This window comes from Gymnoscopelus braueri (genome assembly GCF_963280865.1).
Source record: "Gymnoscopelus braueri genome assembly, chromosome: 15".
Classification (NCBI taxonomy): domain Eukaryota; kingdom Metazoa; phylum Chordata; class Actinopteri; order Myctophiformes; family Myctophidae; genus Gymnoscopelus; species Gymnoscopelus braueri.
Genome location: NC_137620.1, coordinates 48867365 through 48888274, shown reverse-complemented (window position 1 = coordinate 48888274; position 20910 = coordinate 48867365). Strand labels below are relative to the sequence as shown.

The following is a 20910-nucleotide window of genomic DNA, read 5'->3' as shown; positions in this document are numbered from 1 at the left end:
GATCAGAGTCTCCAATGTGGCTGAAGTTCAAGTCCAGCTGTTTCAGATGGGAGGGGTTGAAGGTCAGAGCTGAAGCCAGAGAAGAACAACCTTCCTCTGTGACCCCACAGCCTGACAACCTGCAGAGAAATACATATTTAACAAACTGCTGTTGATGTTCAAGTAGAGATCCACACAGAGAGAAAACACATTATTTACCTCAGGATCTGCAGTCTACAATGTGGACTCTTCAGTGCAGCAGAGAGCTGAACCAGTTGTGATTCCTGCAGAAAGTTGAAGCTGAGATCCAGTTCTCTCAAATGGGAAAGATTAGAGCTGAGAGCTGAGGCCAGGACTTCACATCCTGTCTGTGTGATGTTACAGCCAGCAAGTCTGTAATTACAGATACATATCTGGATTAACTATCAGAGTTTTGGAGTAAAAACCCAACAGCAAAAAGTCAGGAATAATCAGAAGTAAATCATCTTAATCCTCCAACAGGCAGCTAACTGACAGGCAGCAGCAAGTTCACATCAGATCGACAGACAGACAGACAGACAGACAGACAGACAGACAGACAGGCCTGGTAAGTTACCAGGTATACATACACCTGATAAGACCTAATAATTCCCTATAGCAGCCATGATGGATCACATATTGTAGTTACTGTACCGTATCATTTTGAGAGTGCGGACTAGCCAACACAAACTCGGGCCACACTCGGACCGTATCATGATTCTACTCAGTGTGGGATGCCATTATGTAAACTTTATTCACTCTTCTTATTATATTCAAACAATAAATAATAAAACAAAACTAATCAAAAGAATGCTGGTTAATTAATCTGACCGTAGTATCTCCAGTTTACAATGTGGACTCTTCAATCCAGCAGAGATGAGCTCCATGAATGAATCATCCTTCATGTCATTATAGCTGAGGTCCAATTCTCTCAGATGTGAAGGATTAGAGCTGAGAGCTGAAGCCACAATCTCATAATCTGTCTTTTGGAGTCGACAGCCAACAAGTCTGAAAATGTAGAATACATAAAATCTGAGATTATCAACACATATTGGATCAAGTTCATGTTCAAGGAAATTAACTAAGAAAATCTAGTTAACCAGATATTAACAGGTCATAAGCAAAGGGAACCAGAAAACATAGAAGTGAAAGACATAATCTGTATACTACAGTGTGTAATGCACATGGATCTATGAACTAATTTAGTAATTTCATTAAATATATTAACTTTTTGCTTCTTCTCCTACAATTGTGTCCAAATCTCACACAAATTGGTACACATGATCTCTGGACCCATGAGACTAAAAACGCATCATACAGAATGTTTACAGTCCATACCGTTCGCCCATAATTGGCCTTCAAAGTTAGTGGGAGGGGCCTATTTTACAAAAACATGCCAAGAAACATGAACAAAACGTCAACACGTTGAATCACACGTTGAGGGATGTGTACTCAACACAGAGCCAAAAGCATTTCCACTTAGACCAGGGGTTCCTAAAAATGTAACCGTTTGTTGCAAAAACATGTTTGGGACACAGATTTTCCCCCGCGAGATCAATAAAGCTATCTATCTATCCATCCATCCATCCATCCATCCATCCATCCATCCATCCATCCATCCATCCAAAACATGATGCTTTGGTTGAGCAATCCCCTCCAGATTAATTAAACATGATCTCAGGAGTGATGTGACAATGTGATTGGCTTGTAAAACTAGTGGGAGGGGCCTATGTCTTAAAAAACAAAACGCCATTTATCAGGAACACAAGATCTGATAAACACCACATTTGAATATCATGTTGCATGTCCTCCAACACTATTTATCTATTATATATGAATATCATGTTGCATGTCCTCCAACACTATTTACCTATTATATATGCATATCATGTTGCATGTCCTCCAACACTATTTATCTATTATATATGAATATCATGTTGCATGTCCTCCAACACTATTTATCTATTATATATGAATATCATGTTGCATGTCCTCCAACACTATTTATCTATTATATATGAATATCATATTGCATGTCCTCCAACACTATTTATCTATTATATATGAATATCATGTTGCATGTCCTCCAACACTATTTATCTATTATATATGAATATCATGTTACATGTCCTCCAACACTATTTATCCCAGAGGATTCCTGGGTCCTGATGGTCACAACCCACGGCCTGCGTCGGGACAACCACACTTGCAATTTCCCGATATAGCAGCTTTCTAGTTGTGTTCTTCTTCTATGGTTATATTTTGGAAAGGTAAACACTGCACACAGTACTGAGAGGCTTTGGAGTATCGTTTTAGAGTTTAACAGATTGTTTTAGAGTTTATTAACAGATTGTTTTAGAGTTTAGCTGTCACCCTCCCTTTTCTTCAAGAGTTCTATTACACATTCAAGTTATATAAAATGTGAAATCGGTAGTAGTTTGGATTAATTTTGGATATTTGGAAGTTGTCAATGTCGAGTTTAAGAGCACGCTAAAATGCGCTGTTTGTGAATGTGTGTGTGTGTGTGTGTGTGTGTGTGTGCGCGCGCAGTGTATGTGTACGTATGTTTGCGTTTAGAACTACTTTCTGAATTTAGACATGCACAGATTCGTCGGGTGAAAATAGACAAAATATGTGTAGAAATGTTGTTAATATGTTTTGTCTCAAATGAATGAAGCCAGATTTATACTCTGATGGTGAAGTTTGCCGACAAGAACAGATTTACAAGCAGACAACGTGTCACATCGCGACATGTCATTTGCTTGCATTGTTATTTTCAGCAAGGGACCCCGTCTTATAAATTAAGCATTATTTAGCTTCAACGTCTAACTTATACTCTGAAGTACAATGGTACTATTACTTCCCAACCAGAGCAGACCTACAAGCAAAGAACGTGTCGGGATGAGAATATTGAAGATAATTTTTAATGTTAGTTATAGAGGGCAATTATAATGTATGGATGGCTTATTAGCCAGGGATCCTTTTAATAGGACTAGCCTTTATTGCACTTACACACAATACCACCAGTCACTATTTGAGACTTCATTATTATATGATATTTTACGTTAACCATCACTTCTACTTATAGTGTTAGGTGTGATGGTAGATTGATTATCTTCTAATAGGTTTTCTATTCAAATGACTACTAACCGAGCCTTTCTGCTGTTCCTCACAGCTGGGATCAGTCTGGATTTCCCCCATGTTGGTGTTCTGTATTTGGACAGGTCCAACTCATCCAGAACCTCCTCTGACATCAGCAGCATGAAGGCCAGAGCTGAACACTGGGAGTGAGTAAGTCTTGTCTTTGATCTGTCCCCTGACTCCAGGTACTGTTGGATCTCCTGATGCAGCGAGTGGTCGTTCATCTCCATCAGACAGTGCAAGATGTTGATGCATCTGTCAGGAGAGAACCTTTGATCATTCATCTTCTTCAGGTTGTCGATGGCTCTCTGGATGCTCTCTGGACTGCTCTCTGTCTGACCCAGCAGGCCTCCTAACAGACTCTGGTTGGACTCCAGTGAGAGGCCATGAAGGAAGCGGACAAAGAGGTCCAGGTGGCCATTCTTACTCTTCAGGGCTTTTTCCATGGCTCTCTGCAGGAAGTCATCCAAGGAACTTACATCAACTCCCAGGAATGTCTTCAGTACCTTCATGTTCTTCTCTGTGAAACAGTGGAACAGGTAGACTGCAGCCAGAAACTCCTGGATGCTCAGATGAACAAAGCTGTAGACTTTTCTCTGAGATTGCACAGTCTCTTCTTTGAAGATCTCTGTGCACAATCCTGAGTACAGCGAGGCGTCTTTCACATCAAGACCACACTCTTCCAGGTCTTCTTGGTAAAACATGATGTTACCTTTCTCCAGATGTTCAAACGCCAGCCTGCCCAGCTTCAGAAGAACTTCCCTGTCAGTGTTGGACATTGGAAGATTGCTAGTTGCTCCACTAAGTCCCAGCAGACTTTGTGACTTGTTCTTCAACCAGGTCTTCATTTTCATCATCTTCGCCTTCATAGGATGTGTCTCATCATACTTCAGTTTCTTCCTCTTTGACTGGACCAACAGGAAGTGGCTGTACATACTAGTCAGGTTCTTAGGCAGTTGTCCTGTTTCGTCTGTCTTCACCATGTCCTCCAGAACGGTAGCAGTTATCCAACAGAAGACTGGGATGTGACACATGATGTGGATGCTCCTTGATGTCTTCATGTGTGAGATGATTGTGCTGGCCAGCTTCTCATCACTGAATCTCTTCCTGAAGAACTCCTCCTTCTGGGGGTCTGTGAACCCTCGTACTTCTGTCACCATGTCAACACATTCAGGAGGGATCTGATTGGCTGCTGCAGGTCTGGTAGTTATCCAGAGGAGAGCTGAGGGGAGAAGATTCCCCTTGATGAGGTTTGTCAACAGCATGTCCACTGATGATGTCACTGTGACATCAGAAACAATGTCATTGTTGTGGAACTTCAATGAAAACCTGCTTTCATCCAGACCATCAAAGATGAAGCCAACTTTCCAGACAGCGAGCTGCTCTGCTGTGACCTTCTTTAATGTTGGGTGGAAAGCATGGATCAGGTTGAGAAGACTGTACTGCTTATCTTTGACCAAGTTCAGCTCCCGGAATGAAAAGGGAATCAGGAGAATGACGTCTTGATTCTCCAAACCCTTTGCCCAGTCCAGAGTGAACTTACGCACAGAGAATGTTTTTCCAATGCCAGCGATGCCCTTGGTCAGAACTCTTCTGTTGGGTTTGTCTCTGCCAAGGAGGAGGGGCTTAAAGATGTCACAGCACTTGATTGGTTCATCATGGAGGGTCTTCACCTTGGAAGCTGTCTCAAGCTGCCAGACCTCATGTTGGTTATTAACCCCTTCACTCTCTCCCACTGTGACGTAGAGCTCTGTGTAGATGCTGCTGAGGGAGGGCACTTCAGTGACGTATGTCACACGATCAAGACTGTTTAAACTGGTCTTATAGTCCTTTAAATCCTCCTGCAGACTGACATCTGCTATGAGAAGACAATGAAGACATGTTGAACATTCAGGCTAATTTATAACTTTACATCTAATATACCATATCATTAAAACTATGTCTTAAATGCCCTCCAGTTTAAAATAAATACAAAAACAAATAGAAAGAAAGAAAACGGGCCAAATAAATAACATTGGCTAAATTAGGCTAATGTATATGTTTTGATATGAAATGTTAATTAGTGTAAAATATGTCCAGTCTTACTTTGTTCACTGGATGTCTTTAGAGGTGTGGTTCTGGATCTCTCTCTGTGGAGATGAAGACAATATAATTAGATAATATATATTGTAATATATTAACTTACTTATATATTATTTACAGTATTTAACCACTTAAGACCTACTACGAATAACGCCGATATTGTGTACAAGCTCATGAAGTGTTGTGATGCCATGTGTTGTAGGCTTGTAGATCTGCTCTTTTTGCTATGTTTTTCAAAATATACACTATATAGATATAGACATCACCTGGCCTACATGATAAAAACACACGGCCCAGTTGTACATAGTCAACATGTGTTCTTATATGTTCTTATATCACTGTAGGAAATAGTTGTACATAGTCAACATGTGTTCTTATGAAACTATCAATACATTATTCAGTAAAATAGAACATCAAACCGTCATTACATAATTCACCAGCAGTGTACATGTTACTTAGTAATATTTTACTGTAATAGAATCACTTTCCCCAGTATCGGGTAGTGTGACACTGCCACCAAAGTACATACATACTATAGGCATACTTTCAACACTTTAAAGTATTGTCATTATTTTGAATTTGTCTCAGTCAAAGACAAACATTTCAGTCTGTTGTAAACTTTGTGCAACAAATAGCTTTCAACCGCAATGTATTCAATTGACATCTGTCAGGCCCTTAACACAACTGAATCCATTCTTTTTAGGTCAAAACTTAACCTCAGTTAGGCCACAGAGTGGATGACAATGTCATCACAAGGAAAGAAGAAATGGCCTCCCTGGGTTGGATGTTAGAGAACAATCTTTCCAGTGAAAAGTCCTTTTGACTATGCATTCACCTCATGCTACTGTAGCACCTCAAAGGCACTAACATCTCTAAAAACAAACTGTTTAGGTTACTACTAAACCTCACACCAAAAACTCACCTAACCCCTGCTCATGATGCTAGGGTGATACTAGACCTCACACCTAGCACTCACCTAACCCCTGTTCATGATGCTAGGGTGATACTAGACCTCACACCTAGCACTCACCTAACCCCTGTTCATGATGCTAGGGTGATACTAGACCTCACACCTAGCACTCACCTAACCCCTGTTCATGATGCTAGGGTGATACTAGACCTCACACCTAGGACTCACCTAACCCCTGTTCATGATGCTAGGGTGATACTAGACCTCACACCTAGGACTCACCTAACCCCTGTTCATGATGCTAGGGGTGGGATGGCTCAGGGTAGAGGACATAGTACAGCAACTTGTAATGGACCTGGTCTTCAAGATACTCAAGGGACCATTGCCCATGTACCTGTCTATCTACTTCAATAATGTGAGAGACACACAGGCACAACACCAGAGGGAGCTCAAATGAAATGTGTTCTACTGTTATGCCACCAAAATGTGGAATGCCCTACAAACAGCCATCAAAGGCGTGACACCCTACCCTCCTTCAAAACCACCAAAAGATAAACTGTCTGCAATGTTCAACTGGTCCTAGACAAGTCTTCTAGCCTGACACCAGAATTGTCTGGACCCCCTATACTTGTATTGCTCCTAGTGTTGAGGATTTCTTGTATGTTATTGTATGTCTTTAAATGTCATGATGAATTGAATACACAGGACCACAATGGAAACAAGCCCTCAGGGCTTTTTGTGTTATCCTTTTACCATCATTGTATAATCATACCACTGTACTTTTTGCAAATGGTTAATACAATATTGAATCACATTTCTTTTTTTAATGGAATTTGTTGAAGCATGTGTAACGGCATGTTTGAGAGGCTTCAATGTGTTTAGTAGCCTACTGCTGATTGGGTGAATTTTAACTGTTTCTGTAAAGGATGATTATTGCTTGATATATATGGAATATGCAGAAAAACAGTAAAAGTAATACGTAATATATGTAATATAATAGATTACTCTTAAGCAAGTAATAAGTCATAAAATATTAATACTTTTTAAAGGAGTAATAAGTAGGATGGGGGACATAATCTCTGGCATGGCCTTGGTTTTACAAACTTTGCACATGGACCTTAGCATGAGATCACTTTGTTGTTATAGTGTTGTGTGTATATTGTATAGTGTTATAGTGTGTATATTGTATAGTGTTATAGTGTGTATATTGTATAGTGTTATAGTGTGTATATTGTATAGTGTTATAGTGTGTATATTGTATAGTGTTATAGTGTGTATATTGTATAGTGTTATAGTGTGTGTTTTGTATAGTGTTATAGTATGTATATTGTATAGGAGGATTAACATACTGTGAGTCTGGAGGTCCAGGTTCATTACTGAAGTCAGGAGCTCTCATTCTAGACCGGTCACTCTTCATAGACACACAACTGGGTGTTGGAGACTCTGGTCTGAGACTTCTGAAATCATTAAAAGTAAATAAATACAACATGTCAAGAACAGGCAAAGTGTGGATGGCCTGACACAAGTTGTGGGTCGCAGCCATCAGGACGGGAGGAAAACAAATAAATCTCGGCCTTCAGCCTGGCAGAGATAACAATAGATAGCTAATAACTGTTTGGCCTCCAATATTTAGCTATGTCTTGGTTATAAGAACGTTGCACGTGCAACTTAGCATGAGATCACTTTTTTGTGTTATAGTGTTGTGGATGGATAGTGTTATAGTGTGTTATAGTGTTATAGTGTGTATATTGTATAGTGTTATAGTGTGTATATTGTATAGGAGGATTCACATACTGTGTGTGTGGAGGTCCAGGTTCATTGCTGAAGTCAGGAGCTCTCATTCTAGACCGGTCACTCTTCATAGACACACAACTGGGTGCTGGAGACTCTGGTCTTCTGAAATCATTAAATGCAAATAAATACAACATGTCAAGAAATGGCACCGTTTTGGGTTGTAACCATCAGGACTCAAGGGATATAAATATAATCCCCGCCTCCAGACCTGCCAGAGATAGTTACAGCCAACCGGTATGGAATACCATGAATCTTTGATACAGTTTTTGACAAAATCTGTTTGTCTTTTTGTTTTAAGACAATGCGAATCCAGTTAAAACACATGTTGAGTCTTTGATCTATAGTTCAAGACGTATAGGTCAAAACGCAATGGCTGACTTGGAAATTATGAGAGCATAGTTTGCAAGAGACATTTGGCGGTAGTAGATTAGTTTCACAGTCAGACACACAGACAGAAAGACAGGCAGGCAGGCAGACAGAAAAGGCACGGACAGAGCGACGGGGGAGCGAAGGATATTGTGATGCACAATCGTAAGGAATAATATATTATTAGTTATCACTCAAGACGCTGATAGGGGCGAGCGTGTCACTTTATAGTCTCGGTAATGATGACCGAGATCTTTGGAAGAAGGCAAGTAGAAGTTGAACTGAGTTGTGTTGCTCTGGAGGGCCAGAGTGCACTCTTTAACCTACGGTGGAAGGTCGAGGTAGCCCTATGTGTCTTTTAATACAGATGTGAGGGTGTAAGGCTCAATCTCAAAAGTGCCTGGGAGGGCGGTCTCTATTTGCCTATGTAATGTTATAGGAGTTATATTCTATTCAATAGGACCTGCTGTGACTCTGTTGTCTATTCAATAGGGTTATTCTTCTGATTCCAACAACAACAGCTTGAGAATATATGTGTCTATTCTTCTAGACCACTTGAGAATATATGTGTCTATTCTTCTAGACCACTTGAGAATATAATGTGTATATTCTTCTAGACCACTTGAGAATATATGTGTCTATTCTTCTAGACCACTTGAGAATATATGTGTCTATTCTTCCGTGGGTCTATCTGAGAATATTTGGTCTTCTATTCTGGTTGAATCTCTAGGAAAGGCTGACTTATAACTAAAGAGTATACTATAGTATGTATAGTGTATTGTGTTATAGTGTGTATATTGTATAGTATTATAGTGTGTATATTGTATAGTGTTATAGTGTGTATATTGTATAGTGTTATAGTGTGTATATTGTATAGTGTTATAGTGTGTATATTGTATAGTGTTATAGTGTGTATATTGTATAGTGTTATAGTGTGTATATTGTATAATGTTATAGTGTGTATATTGTATAGTGTTATAGTGTGTATATTGCATAGTGTTATAGTGTGTATATTGTATAGTGTTATAGTGTGTATATTGTATAGTGTTATAGTGTGTATATTGTATAGTGTTATAGTGTGTATATTGTATAGTGTTATAGTGTGTATATTGTATAGTGTTATAGTGTGTATATTGCATAGTGTGTATATTGCATAGTGTTATAGTGTGTATATTGTATAGTGTTATAGTGTGTATATTGTATAGTGTTATATAGTGTGTATATTGCATAGTGTTATAGTGTGTATATTGTATAGTGTTATAGTGTGTATATTGTATAGTGTTATAGTGTGTATATTGTATAGTGTTTATATTGTATAGTGTTATAGTGTGTATATTGTATAGTGTTATAGTGTGTATATTGTATAGTGTTATAGTGTGTATATTGCATAGTGTGTATATTGCATAGTGTTATAGTGTGTATATTGTATAGTGTTATAGTGTGTATATTGTATAGTGTTATAGTGTGTATATTGCATAGTGTGTATATTGCATAGTGTTATAGTGTGTATATTGCATAGTGTTATAGTGTGTATAGTGTATAGTTTTATAGTGTGTATATTGTATAGTGTTATAGTGTGTATATTGTATAGTGTTATAGTGTGTATATTGTATAGTGTTATAGTGTGTATATTGCATAGTGTTATAGTGTGTATAGTGTATAGTTTTATAGTGTGTATATTGTATAGTGTTATAGTGTGTATAGTGTATAGTTTTATAGTGTGTATATAGTATAGTGTTATAGTGTGTATATTGTATAATACAGGGGTCTTCAACGTTTTCAGGTCAAGGACCCCCTAGCTGAGAGAGGGGACCCCCTCTATATTGTATACAATTGTGTTTCAGATAAACCTTTGCTGCTCTTTTTTCCTTCTACACACCTTTAACTCTTTGCCAAAAATAGCCGATCTACAAGCTTGTAGATCTGCTATTTTTGGCTAAAGTTCTCCTCAGAAAAGGGATACTAGGGTTCAAGTGGTTAATGTAAAAACAAATAATCATATCACACAAAGATTTGGGGGACCCCCTGTAGTAACTCTGAGGACCCCCTAGGGGTCCCGGACCCCCTGTTGAAGACCCCTGGTATAGGAGGATTCACATACTGTGTGTGTGGAGGTCCAGGTTCATTACTGAAGTCAGGAGCTCTCATTCTAGACCGGTCACTCTTCATAGAGACACAACTGGGTGTTGGAGACTCTGGTCTGAGACTTCTGAAATCATTAAAAGTAAATAAATGTCAAGAACAGGCAAAGTGTGGATGGCCTGACACAAGTTGTGGGTTGCAGCCATCAGGACGCGAGGACCAAAGGGGGGTGGAGTTAGCTGGTTTTACTGACTCCAGGCTCCACACCTCATTGTGAGCTTGGAGGTCCATTCAGCTGCTCTTATCAATGATGAACACAACCTCCTAACTCCACTTTTTATAGCATGGTAGCATGGTATAGCAATTTATAATCTACAGCCTAGTAATTTATAATCTATAGCTTAACATTGGACAGGGAAGATACACTGTTCCTGGACTTTATATGTATTGTGTTTTTAGTAAGTATCTCCGCCAGGCCAGAACGGTAGCCGAGGGGAGGGATTATGTTTTCACTTACGTGAATCTGTCTGTGAATTTGTCTGTGAACAGCTAATTCCGAAAACTGTTGCCTCATGGTGGCGCTATAGCAGGCTCTTTCATGTTTTGGCCTATACAACTCGTTAACCGTATGTTGTACAATTAAACAAATAGATGTATTGTGTTATAGTGTTCATATTGTATGAGAGGATTCACATACGTTGTGCCTGGAGGTCCAGGTTCATTACTGAAGTTAGGAGGTTGTCCTTTAGACAGGTCACTCTTCATAGACACACAGCTGGGTGTTGGAGACTCTGGTCTGTGGTGAACACTTCTGGAATCAGAAAAAATATATAATCTTCAGTTAGCATGTGATTGAAGGATACAGTTTATTAATGTAACATGAGCTCCACCAACCAGATACACCAACCAGATGCTGGTCTGTGGTGAACACTTCTGGAATCATAAACAAAAAATGAAAAATGAAAAAATGAAATATTTATTTTATTGTAACGTCCCATTATTCAAGCATAAGTGAGTAAAATCCCTTGGGTTTCGGCTGCTCGATATTGCAACAACAACGAAACAATGTAATACAATATTAGAAAGACAGTAACAATATAGCTGCAAGCAGCACTGTGAGCAGTGAGCGCAACACACCATAGCAACAGCATGTGGTCAATCAGGTTCATATTCCTCCAGTGGCCATTAGGGGGAGCCATGCTACCACTGTACAATGACTGGCCGTTAGGCTATAGTTATGTCTCACATGCATCCATCCGAAAAAAAATGTTTCTATTTTGTTTGTTTTGTAAAGCGACTTTGAGTATTTAGAAAAGACGCTACATAAATTGTATTATTATTATTATTATTATTATTATCATCATCATTATTTACCTCTGTGCGCAAGCTTGTGTGCAAACTCGTGAGTTAAGCCCATTGTTTGATACCGTTTTCACTCGTTCATGTATTGGGGCCAAGCTGCACTTCCAGAATCGGCCTCCAGGAGAGCTGAGCTTCATGGAGGCTTTTCCTTTCTTTCTTTTTTGGTGTACAGACTTTTCTCATGCTGGGATTTTAGAAATGTGTTGATAGATAGTGTGTAGAAAGTTCTGTGCAGACTGTCTTTGGCTGATACTGGCTGATACTGGCTTTTCAAAATAAGACTCACTGAATAGTAGAAAGCGTGTACTGTGGTTACTCAAAACAGGTTTTAATTTGAAGTTCATACTGGTAAGTTCCTTTCTTTCTCTTACTTAAAATCGGCAAAGAAAAAAATATCCATTCTGTTCTCAATAATAAATAAATAAATGCATTTGCGCAACTCAGCAAAATGATTGATACTAAGGAACAAAATGTACCCTTACATTGCCTACATATCTGTAACTGTACAGGCAACTGAACAAATGGAACCAAATGGACCCATTTATTTCCAACTAAAAATAAAAATATATACATATTATATCAATATATATATATATATATATATATATATATATATATATATATATATAAATGGAACCAAATATGGGTCCAACTTAAACCTACGTATATGCATTGAAAATGTGAGCTTGTAGATCTGCTATTTTCAAATGGCCAATGTATAGGTTTCAACTGGTTACACTGATTTTGATACTAAACTAATTTTGCTGTGGACCCTCTGGAACCCCCTCAAGGACCCCTGGGGGTCCCCAGACCCCAGTTTGACAGCCACTGCTCTAGAGAATTGTATTCACATGTTTCCTAGGCTGTGTGTGCATCACTTCCTGTCGATTTGATCCAATGAAATCCAATGAAACTGGTCAGATGACCAATGATATCCAATGAAATTGACAGGAAGTGGAAAACACACAGCCTCGGAAACAGGTGAATAAACAACTGGGAGGGGCCATGGGCAGTCCTTTCATGAGGAGGAGGAGGGACTAGGACAGGTGGGTGGTCTTGTAGGAGGAGGCGGAGGGACTGCTTCAGGTGGGAGGTGCTAAGGTGAGAGCCAGGTATACTTAATGAACTGGAGGCGTGTCCACATAAAAACACAATATTAACACTTTCTGTACACTTTTTTGAAAAAAATCTTCCTCCTAGTATAACCATAATAACTGATGATTATGTTTTGGGGGGGGGGAAATCACTGAAAATCACGGCAACCCGTCTTTAACAAATTCCATGCCAGAGTTTAATATTATAATGTAGCAATTTATTTATTTTTTATTTTTCACCTCGCCACAGACCTCGCTAAATCCCTTATGATCGCGTGTTCAACTGTTTGTAGACACACAGGGTAGTTGTGTGAGTGGCCCAGAGAAGAAATTTTCAATCGGCGACATTCCATTTTGCAGTAGTAGCAGTTTCTAAAACCCGTTTCAAACAGCGTTCAGCGCGGAGAAAAACAATACCGAGATAATGGCTACAATGAAATGTGTCACTGCGAGAGAGTGCTACAATGAAATGTGTCACTGCGAGAGAGTGCTACAATGAAATGTGTCACTGCGAGAAAAAAAAAGACCACTTCACGTAGGCTACGCGATTGGCACACTGCGGCTTTATTTAGGTTTGCGTAGATCTACGCGATTGGCATGCAATGTGTTAAGATATTCAGAGGAACAGTGTCCATGTACCTAACTTCTTCTTTACAGTGAGAGATGATCTGACCTAATTCCCTGTAGATTCTGGAAAAATGCATTCTACAATACTGCCACCAAAATGTGGAATGCCCTACCAACAGTCATTAAAGGTCCTCATTCCCTATCCACACTGACCACAATTAAAGAAAACGTGGCAAACATGGCTGTCCTCAAATTACAATAGGACTTCTATCCTCTACCATCTTGCCCCCAGAGAGTCAAACAACTCACTTCTTCACCGGGCTCCACAGAAAGAGCCCTGTGGGAGTGGCCTCTGCTCCCTGCCCCCACCCATCTTTTTATGTAAATATAAATGTGACTGGGGGATGAGATCTGATTATTTAACCACATCTGGGTGAACATTCAGCTAAAATAGCAGATCTACAAGCTCACGACCTCACACGTTGTGAGCTTGTAGATCGGCTATTTTCGGACCAAGTAGAGAGCCCTGAGGAACCCCGGTGAATGTCCAAGACAAACTAAGAATCAGTGAATCAAAGATCACTACAGCTGACAGTGAGATACTCTACTACTGTCTACATCTGTGAGCAGATAGTTGGAGTTCACAGAGATCAGTGATCTTACTTTGTGTGTGGAGGTCCAGGTTCATTACTGAAGTCAGGAGGGTGTCCTTTAGACCAGTCACTCTTCATAGACACACAGCTGGGTGTTGGAGACTCTGGTCTGTGGTGAACACTTCTGGAATCATATAAATGTTTATACAATTATCATGTGAATGAAAAAGTCACTTTTTTGCATAGATATTCCTAGTCATTTGTTACAGTGTGGCTGAAGGTCAAGCATGACTTCATAAAAACAGAACCACTAAACAGGCCATGAAAATTCAAATGCTGCTGAATTCAAAGTGTAACTCATAAAGATTAAAAGTTGGACTTCAGTTCAACCAATATTTTCTCCTTTTCTCTCACTTCCATACAACTACCCAAAGGTATGCATGTGGCTCTTGAACCTGGGATATCACATCCTACCATAACAATCCAGTAGAATGAATGGTTAACTATCAAAATGAAATGAGCAGTTAGCAGTTATTAGGTCCGTGTTCTCATTCAATGCCTTAAGCATACATTAAGATGGACCTCTCATTGTGTCTGCGACTCTGTGCGATTGGGCTCGGTGAGTGGACATGTGCGCGCCCGGCTCGGTTCAGATTCTCGATATATTTTGTTGTGTGCGGTATCGTGCACCAAAAATTGTCGATCTACAAGTTCACAACATGTCATGCTGTGAAGCGTTGTGAGCATGTATATTAGCTATTTCCGGTGCACAACACAGCACCCAATTAAGTAAAATCAAGCTTTACTGGAGATGTGGCGTACGGCATGGATTCTTGCTTCATTCAAGTTCAGGAAAGCCAACTCTCCATGCCTTCCGGTACATGGCATGGAAAGGGGGGGGGGGGGGTTCTTTCACCATAGTAACTGCTGCATTCATGGTCTGTAGAGAAAGCACTATTTACAGACGGGTAAAAGGGAAGGGACTTAAACCCTCTTTGATGTCTATGTGTGCACATGCCTGGTGTTTATTGTATAGGAGGATTCACATACTGTGTGTGTGGAGGTCCAGGTTCATTACTGAAGTTAAGAGGATGTCTTTTAGACGTGTCACTCTTCAGAGACACACAGCTGGGTGTTGGAGACTCTGGTCTGTGGTGAACACTTCTGGAATCATATAAATGTTTATACAATTATCATGTGAATGAAAAAGTCACTTTTTTGCATAGATATTCCTAGTCATTTGTTACAGTGTGGCTGAAGGTCAAGCATGACTTCATAAAAACAGAACCACTAAACAGGCCATGAAAATTCAAATGCTGCTGAATTCAAAGTGTAACTCATAAAGATTAAAAGTTGGACTTCAGTTCAACCAATATTTTCTCCTTTTCTCTCACTTCCATACAACTACCCAAAGGTATGCATGTGGCTCTTGAGCCTGGGATATCACATCCTACCATAACAATCCAGTAGAATGAATGGTTAACTATCAAAATGAAATGAGGAGTTAGCAGTTATTAGGTCCGTGTTCTCATTCAATGCCTTAAGCATACATTAAGATGGACCTCTCATTGTGTCTGCGACTCTGTGCGATTGGGCTCGGTGAGTGGACATGTGCGCGCCCGGCTCGGTTCAGATTCTCGATATATTTTGTTGTGTGCGGTATCGTGCACCAAAAATTGTCGATCTACAAGCTCACAACATGTCATGCTGTGAAGCGTTGTGAGCATGTATATTAGCTATTTCCGGTGCACAACACAGCACCCAATTAAGTAAAATCAAGCTTTACTGGAGATGTGGCGTACGGCATGGATTCTTGCTTCATTCAAGTTCAGGAAAGCCAACTCTCCATGCCTTCCGGTACATGGCATGGAAAGGGGGGGGGGGGGGGTTCTTTCACCATAGTAACTGCTGCATTCATGGTCTGTAGAGAAAGCACTATTTACAGACGGGTAAAAGGGAAGGGACTTAAACCCTCTTTGATGTCTATGTGTGCACATGCCTGGTGTTTATTGTATAGGAGGATTCACATACTGTGTGTGTGGAGGTCCAGGTTCATTACTGAAGTTAAGAGGATGTCTTTTAGACGTGTCACTCTTCAGAGACACACAGCTGGGTGTTGGAGACTCTGGTCTGTGGTGAACACTTCTGGAATCATATAAATGTTTATACAATTATCATGTGAATGAAAAAGTCACTTTTTTGCATAGATATTCCTAGTCATTTGTTACAGTGTGGCTGAAGGTCAAGCATGACTTCATAAAAACAGAACCACTAAACAGGCCATGAAAATTCAAATGCTGCTGAATTCAAAGTGTAACTCATAAAGATTAAAAGTTGGACTTCAGTTCAACCAATATTTTCTCCTTTTCTCTCACTTCCATACAACTACCCAAAGGTATGCATGTGGCTCTTGAGCCTGGGATATCACATCCTACCATAACAATCCAGTAGAATGAATGGTTAACTATCAAAATGAAATGAGCAGTTAGCAGTTATTAGGTCAGTTTTCTCATTCAATGCCTTAAGCATACATTAAGATGGACCTCTCATTGTGTCTGCGACTCTGTGCGATTGGGCTCGGTGAGTGGACATGTGCGCGCCCGGCTCGGTTCAGATTCTCGATATATTTTGTTGTGTGCGGTATCGTGCACCAAAAATTGTCGATCTACAAGCTCACATCATGTCATGCTGTGAAGCGTTGTGAGCATGTATATTAGCTATTTCCGGTGCACAACACAGCACCCAATTAAGTAAAATCAAGCTTTACTGGAGATGTGGCGTACGGCATGGATTCTCGCTTCATTCAAGTTCAGGAAAGCCAACTCTCCATGATTGAAGAAGACAGTTTATTAACCCATTAACTGCCAGAGGTATTTTCATATTTTTTTGCCAGTGCCAGAGATTTTTTATTGAAAAAAAAAAGTACTCAGGAGCCGAGATACAGAATTTTTGAGTTTTAAGTTAACAAGGAAGTGGATAGGAGTCTAGATCTTCAAAAAATCTTTTTTTAAGTTCACGTAGATCTACGCGATTGGCACGTGGCGGCTTTAAATAGGTTCGCGTAGATCTACGTGATTGGCAGTGAATCAGTTAATGCAACGTGAGCTCCACCAACCAGATACACTAATCAGATACGTCGACGTAACCGGATCTTACTTTTTCGCATTGTGGATAGTGAATTTATTCCTCAGTGAGATCGTCAGTTAAACATGCTGTTTAAAACTAGAGCTAAAGTCTATTGCATATAAGAGGATTCACATACTTTGTGTGTGGAGGTCCAGGTTCATTACTGAAGTTAGAAGGAAGTCCTTTAGACGTGTCACTCTTCATAGACACACAGCTGGGTGTTGGAGACTCTGGTCTGTGGTGAACACTTCTGGAATCATAAACAAAAAACATTGTTTTAATTAATACGTGATTGAAAACGCCAGTTTATTCAATGTCTTTATTGTAACCATTATTCATGTTATAGTGTTGTGTATAATATATTGTGATGGATTCACATACTTTGTGTGTGGAGGTCCAGGTTCATTACTGAAGTCAATAAGTCTTCCTTTAGATGTGTCACTCTTCATAGACACACAGCTGGGTGTTGGAGACTCTGGTCTGTGGTGAACACTCCTGAAATCATACAAATGTTTATACAGTTATTATTGTGGGCTCGCTGCAGTACTATTGATGTTCTCACTATTTCTTTATTCTCCTCAAAAGTTTGGCACCCAACTACTCCTATATACTTTCACTTAGAAATTCCATTCAAACTGTAAAATATTCAGCTTACTGTAGACACGTATGCATATAATTTGTAGTTTTTGAAATATTTAAGTTTAAGCACCCAATGCATTTCCAATGGGTTTAGTTAGTGGGGAGAGAGAAGGACAGAGGAGAAATGCCCTGTGTTTTCGTAGAAGTCATTGTGGCCGCATTTTTTACACTACATATATTTACTTTACATCACCAAGATCGCACGGGTCTGCCCTCTGATTTCATCCAAAGATCTAAGCTGTGTGATGTATACATTTTGAGTTAAGACCATTAATAGCCTGTCAGTCATTGGCTCCAAAGTAACTAAGTACATTTACTCAAGTACTATGCAAGGGCTTACAATGCACAGTACAATTTTGAGGTTTTACTTTCCATTTTTGTTACTTCTACTCCACTACAATTACATATGACAGCTTTAGTTACTTTGCAAATTTTGATTATTAATACAAAACCTACAGTAACCACACAGAGCCGAACTACAATGTGACGCGAGCTTGTAGATCTGCTATTTTCTGAACATTTGAGTACTTTTACTTTGGTACTCAAAGTATGTACATTTCAAGCTCCAAACCCCCCCCCCCCCCCCCCCCCCACACACACACACAAACAAACACACACTCACACACACACATACCCCATAAACCACCGCCAACCCACCTCCCACACCACTTGACACTTGACCCCCTCTGTCATACTTCAACTATTCGAAAAAAGCTGATCTACAATTTGATGCATTGTGAGCTTGTAGATCTGCTATTTTCTAAAGAGCTTGAGAATCTTTGGAAAATGTGAGTACAGGGGGTGGCAGTGGCTCACGAGTAAAGTGGCCGGTAGAGCGGCCAGATGGCAACCGCGATGTTCACAGTTCGATCCCCGCCTCCCCCAGAGTTAGTGTGGAAGTGTCCTTGAGCAAGACACTGAACCCCTAATTGCTCCTGATGAGCAGGTGTCTTGCATGGTTTCCTCTGCCATCAGTGTATGCATGAGTGTGTAAAGCGCACTATGTAAAGCGCTTTGAATAAATGCACCATTTACCTTTCACTAGGTACTTACATTTTGATGGCAATAATTTTGTACATTTCAAGCTCCATTGTAACACTAATGGTGTGTATTGGTCAACATAACCCCACAAGACTCCCACCCACCCCCCAACCCAGTTCTATGAAAACCAGCCCAAAAGAAGTGACTAGGTTTACATGAGCACTTTAAACAGTACTTTAGCTATTTGAAAATAGCAGATCTACAAGCTTGTAGAGCTTGTAGCCTGTATAGACTTGTATCAGTCTGTATAGAGCAGCTTCACCACTGAACATCACATTGTGATTTGTAACACTTCATTCACAAACTGTAACTTATAATCTATAGATAAACATTACAGAGACATACTGTGTGTGTGGAGGTCCAGGTTCTTTAGTCCTGTCACTCTTCACTGTTGGAGACTCTGGTCTGTGGATGTGATGTTTGTCAGGTCCCTCCTCCTCTCTCTCCACACACTCACTCATCTTTATGTCTTTATTAAACCTGTCAGGGTTACAGTCAATGAAATAGATCAGATAACAGGAAATACTGCATTTGCCAGACACACACACACACACACACACACACACACACACACACACACAGTCATGTCCAATATATGCTCCTTCATACAACGGTGTTAAGCCTGGAATAACAGATTCTCAAGCTCACTGAGAGCTACTACACAACATCAACACAACCACACAACACAACATCAACACAACATCAACACAACACAACTACACAACATCAACACAACACCCGCACAACATCAACTACACAGCATCAACTACACAACATAACATTTCAACTACAGAGCCTCCAAACATCCAAAGCTTCCTCGTCTCGTCTGAAAGTACTTGGCTGTGCGCCGTAAACAGACGATCTACAAGTTCACAACGTGTTGCAGGGTGACGTGGTGTGAGCTTGTAGATCTGCTTCCCTCCAAATCAACTCCACACGTTTTAGTTTTGTTCTCCTCCCCTCCTCACAGCTAGGCTAACGGCTAGGCTAACGGCTAGGCTAACCACAACAACACAAAGTAAACAAATCAACACTTTTATCCTTTAATGTGAACATTTACAGCTTTAAGCTCAATGACATACAGGACAATGTATGCAACTATAGATCTATAGAACTATAGCTATAGAACTATAGCTATAAAACTATAGCTATAGAACTATAGAGCTCTGAGGATCATTATGTAATTAATAAACATATTAAAATAATCAAATGATCTAAACTTAACCTCCATATGTTGTCTCATAATGGAGTGGGGTTCTACTGTCTCTGTGGCTCATTAATTAATTAAATACTTATTATGTAATGATTAAACATATTAACCCCTTCACCACACACAGTGTCATGAGACACATCAACATCACACTGACATTCATTAAAGAAACTTTGTCTCGTCTTTACTTTAAGAAGAGGAAATGATACTGACAGACCACACACACACACACACACACACACACACACACACACACACACACACACACACACACACACACACACACACACAGTATAAATCAATAGAAATACAGCTTGCTTTATACTTCATCTTACGACGGTGTCACACACTGACAATAGCAGATCTACAAGTTCACAACTTGTAGATCTGCTATTTTTTATCATAATATTTCTCTGGTCTCTAAACCACATGAACCTCCCTGTTCTGACACGTTATAATAGCAGATCTACAAGCTCACAATGCATCACAATGTGAGCTTGTAGATCTAACTAAGTATACAGGGTTTAAATCAGGGGTCTTCAACAGGGGGTCAGGGACCCCTAGAGGATCCTCAGTCACTACAAGGGGGTCAGAGACCCCTAGAGGATCCTCAGAGTCACTACAAGGGGGTCAGGGACCCCTAGAGGATCCTCAGAGTCACTACAAGGGGGTCAGAGACCCCTAGAGGATCCTCAGAGTCACTACAAGGGGGTCAGGGACCCCCAGAGGGTCCTCAGAGTCACTACAAGGGGGTCAGAGACCCCTAGAGGATCCTCAGAGTCACTACAAGGGGGTCAGAGACCCCTAGAGGATCCTCAGAGTCACTACAAGGGGGTCAGGGACCCCTAGAGGGTCCTCAGAGTCACTACAAGGGGGTCAGAGACCCCTAGAGGATCCTCAGAGTCA

The 20910-nt window shown here is 40.1% G+C and overlaps 2 protein-coding genes across 2 annotated transcripts in view; both read right to left on the bottom strand.

Moving 5' to 3' along the window:
* Positions 1–10432, bottom strand: part of LOC308102184 (protein NLRC3-like) — a 17162-nt gene extending 6730 nt beyond the window's left edge. Inside the window, exons 1-8 of the mRNA XM_080451786.1 lie at positions 10392–10432; positions 7925–8026; positions 7480–7587; positions 5224–5267; positions 3148–4996; positions 829–1005; positions 199–372; positions 1–119 (exon numbers count right to left, since the gene is read on the bottom strand). The exon at positions 1–119 is cut by the window's left edge and continues 34 nt beyond it. Of these exons, the coding sequence (XP_080307912.1) occupies positions 1–119; positions 199–372; positions 829–1005; positions 3148–4996; positions 5224–5267; positions 7480–7587; positions 7925–7992 (2539 nt within the window). The 5' untranslated portion in view covers positions 7993–8026; positions 10392–10432. The remainder of the gene's footprint in view (positions 120–198; positions 373–828; positions 1006–3147; positions 4997–5223; positions 5268–7479; positions 7588–7924; positions 8027–10391) is intronic.
* LOC308102372 (uncharacterized protein) overlaps positions 1–20910 on the bottom strand; it is a 1220233-nt gene that overhangs the window by 203546 nt on the left and 995777 nt on the right. The window contains exons 31-33 of the mRNA XM_080452057.1: positions 17496–17606; positions 17251–17364; positions 14059–14172 (exon numbers count right to left, since the gene is read on the bottom strand). Of these exons, the coding sequence (XP_080308183.1) occupies positions 14059–14172; positions 17251–17364; positions 17496–17606 (339 nt within the window). The remainder of the gene's footprint in view (positions 1–14058; positions 14173–17250; positions 17365–17495; positions 17607–20910) is intronic.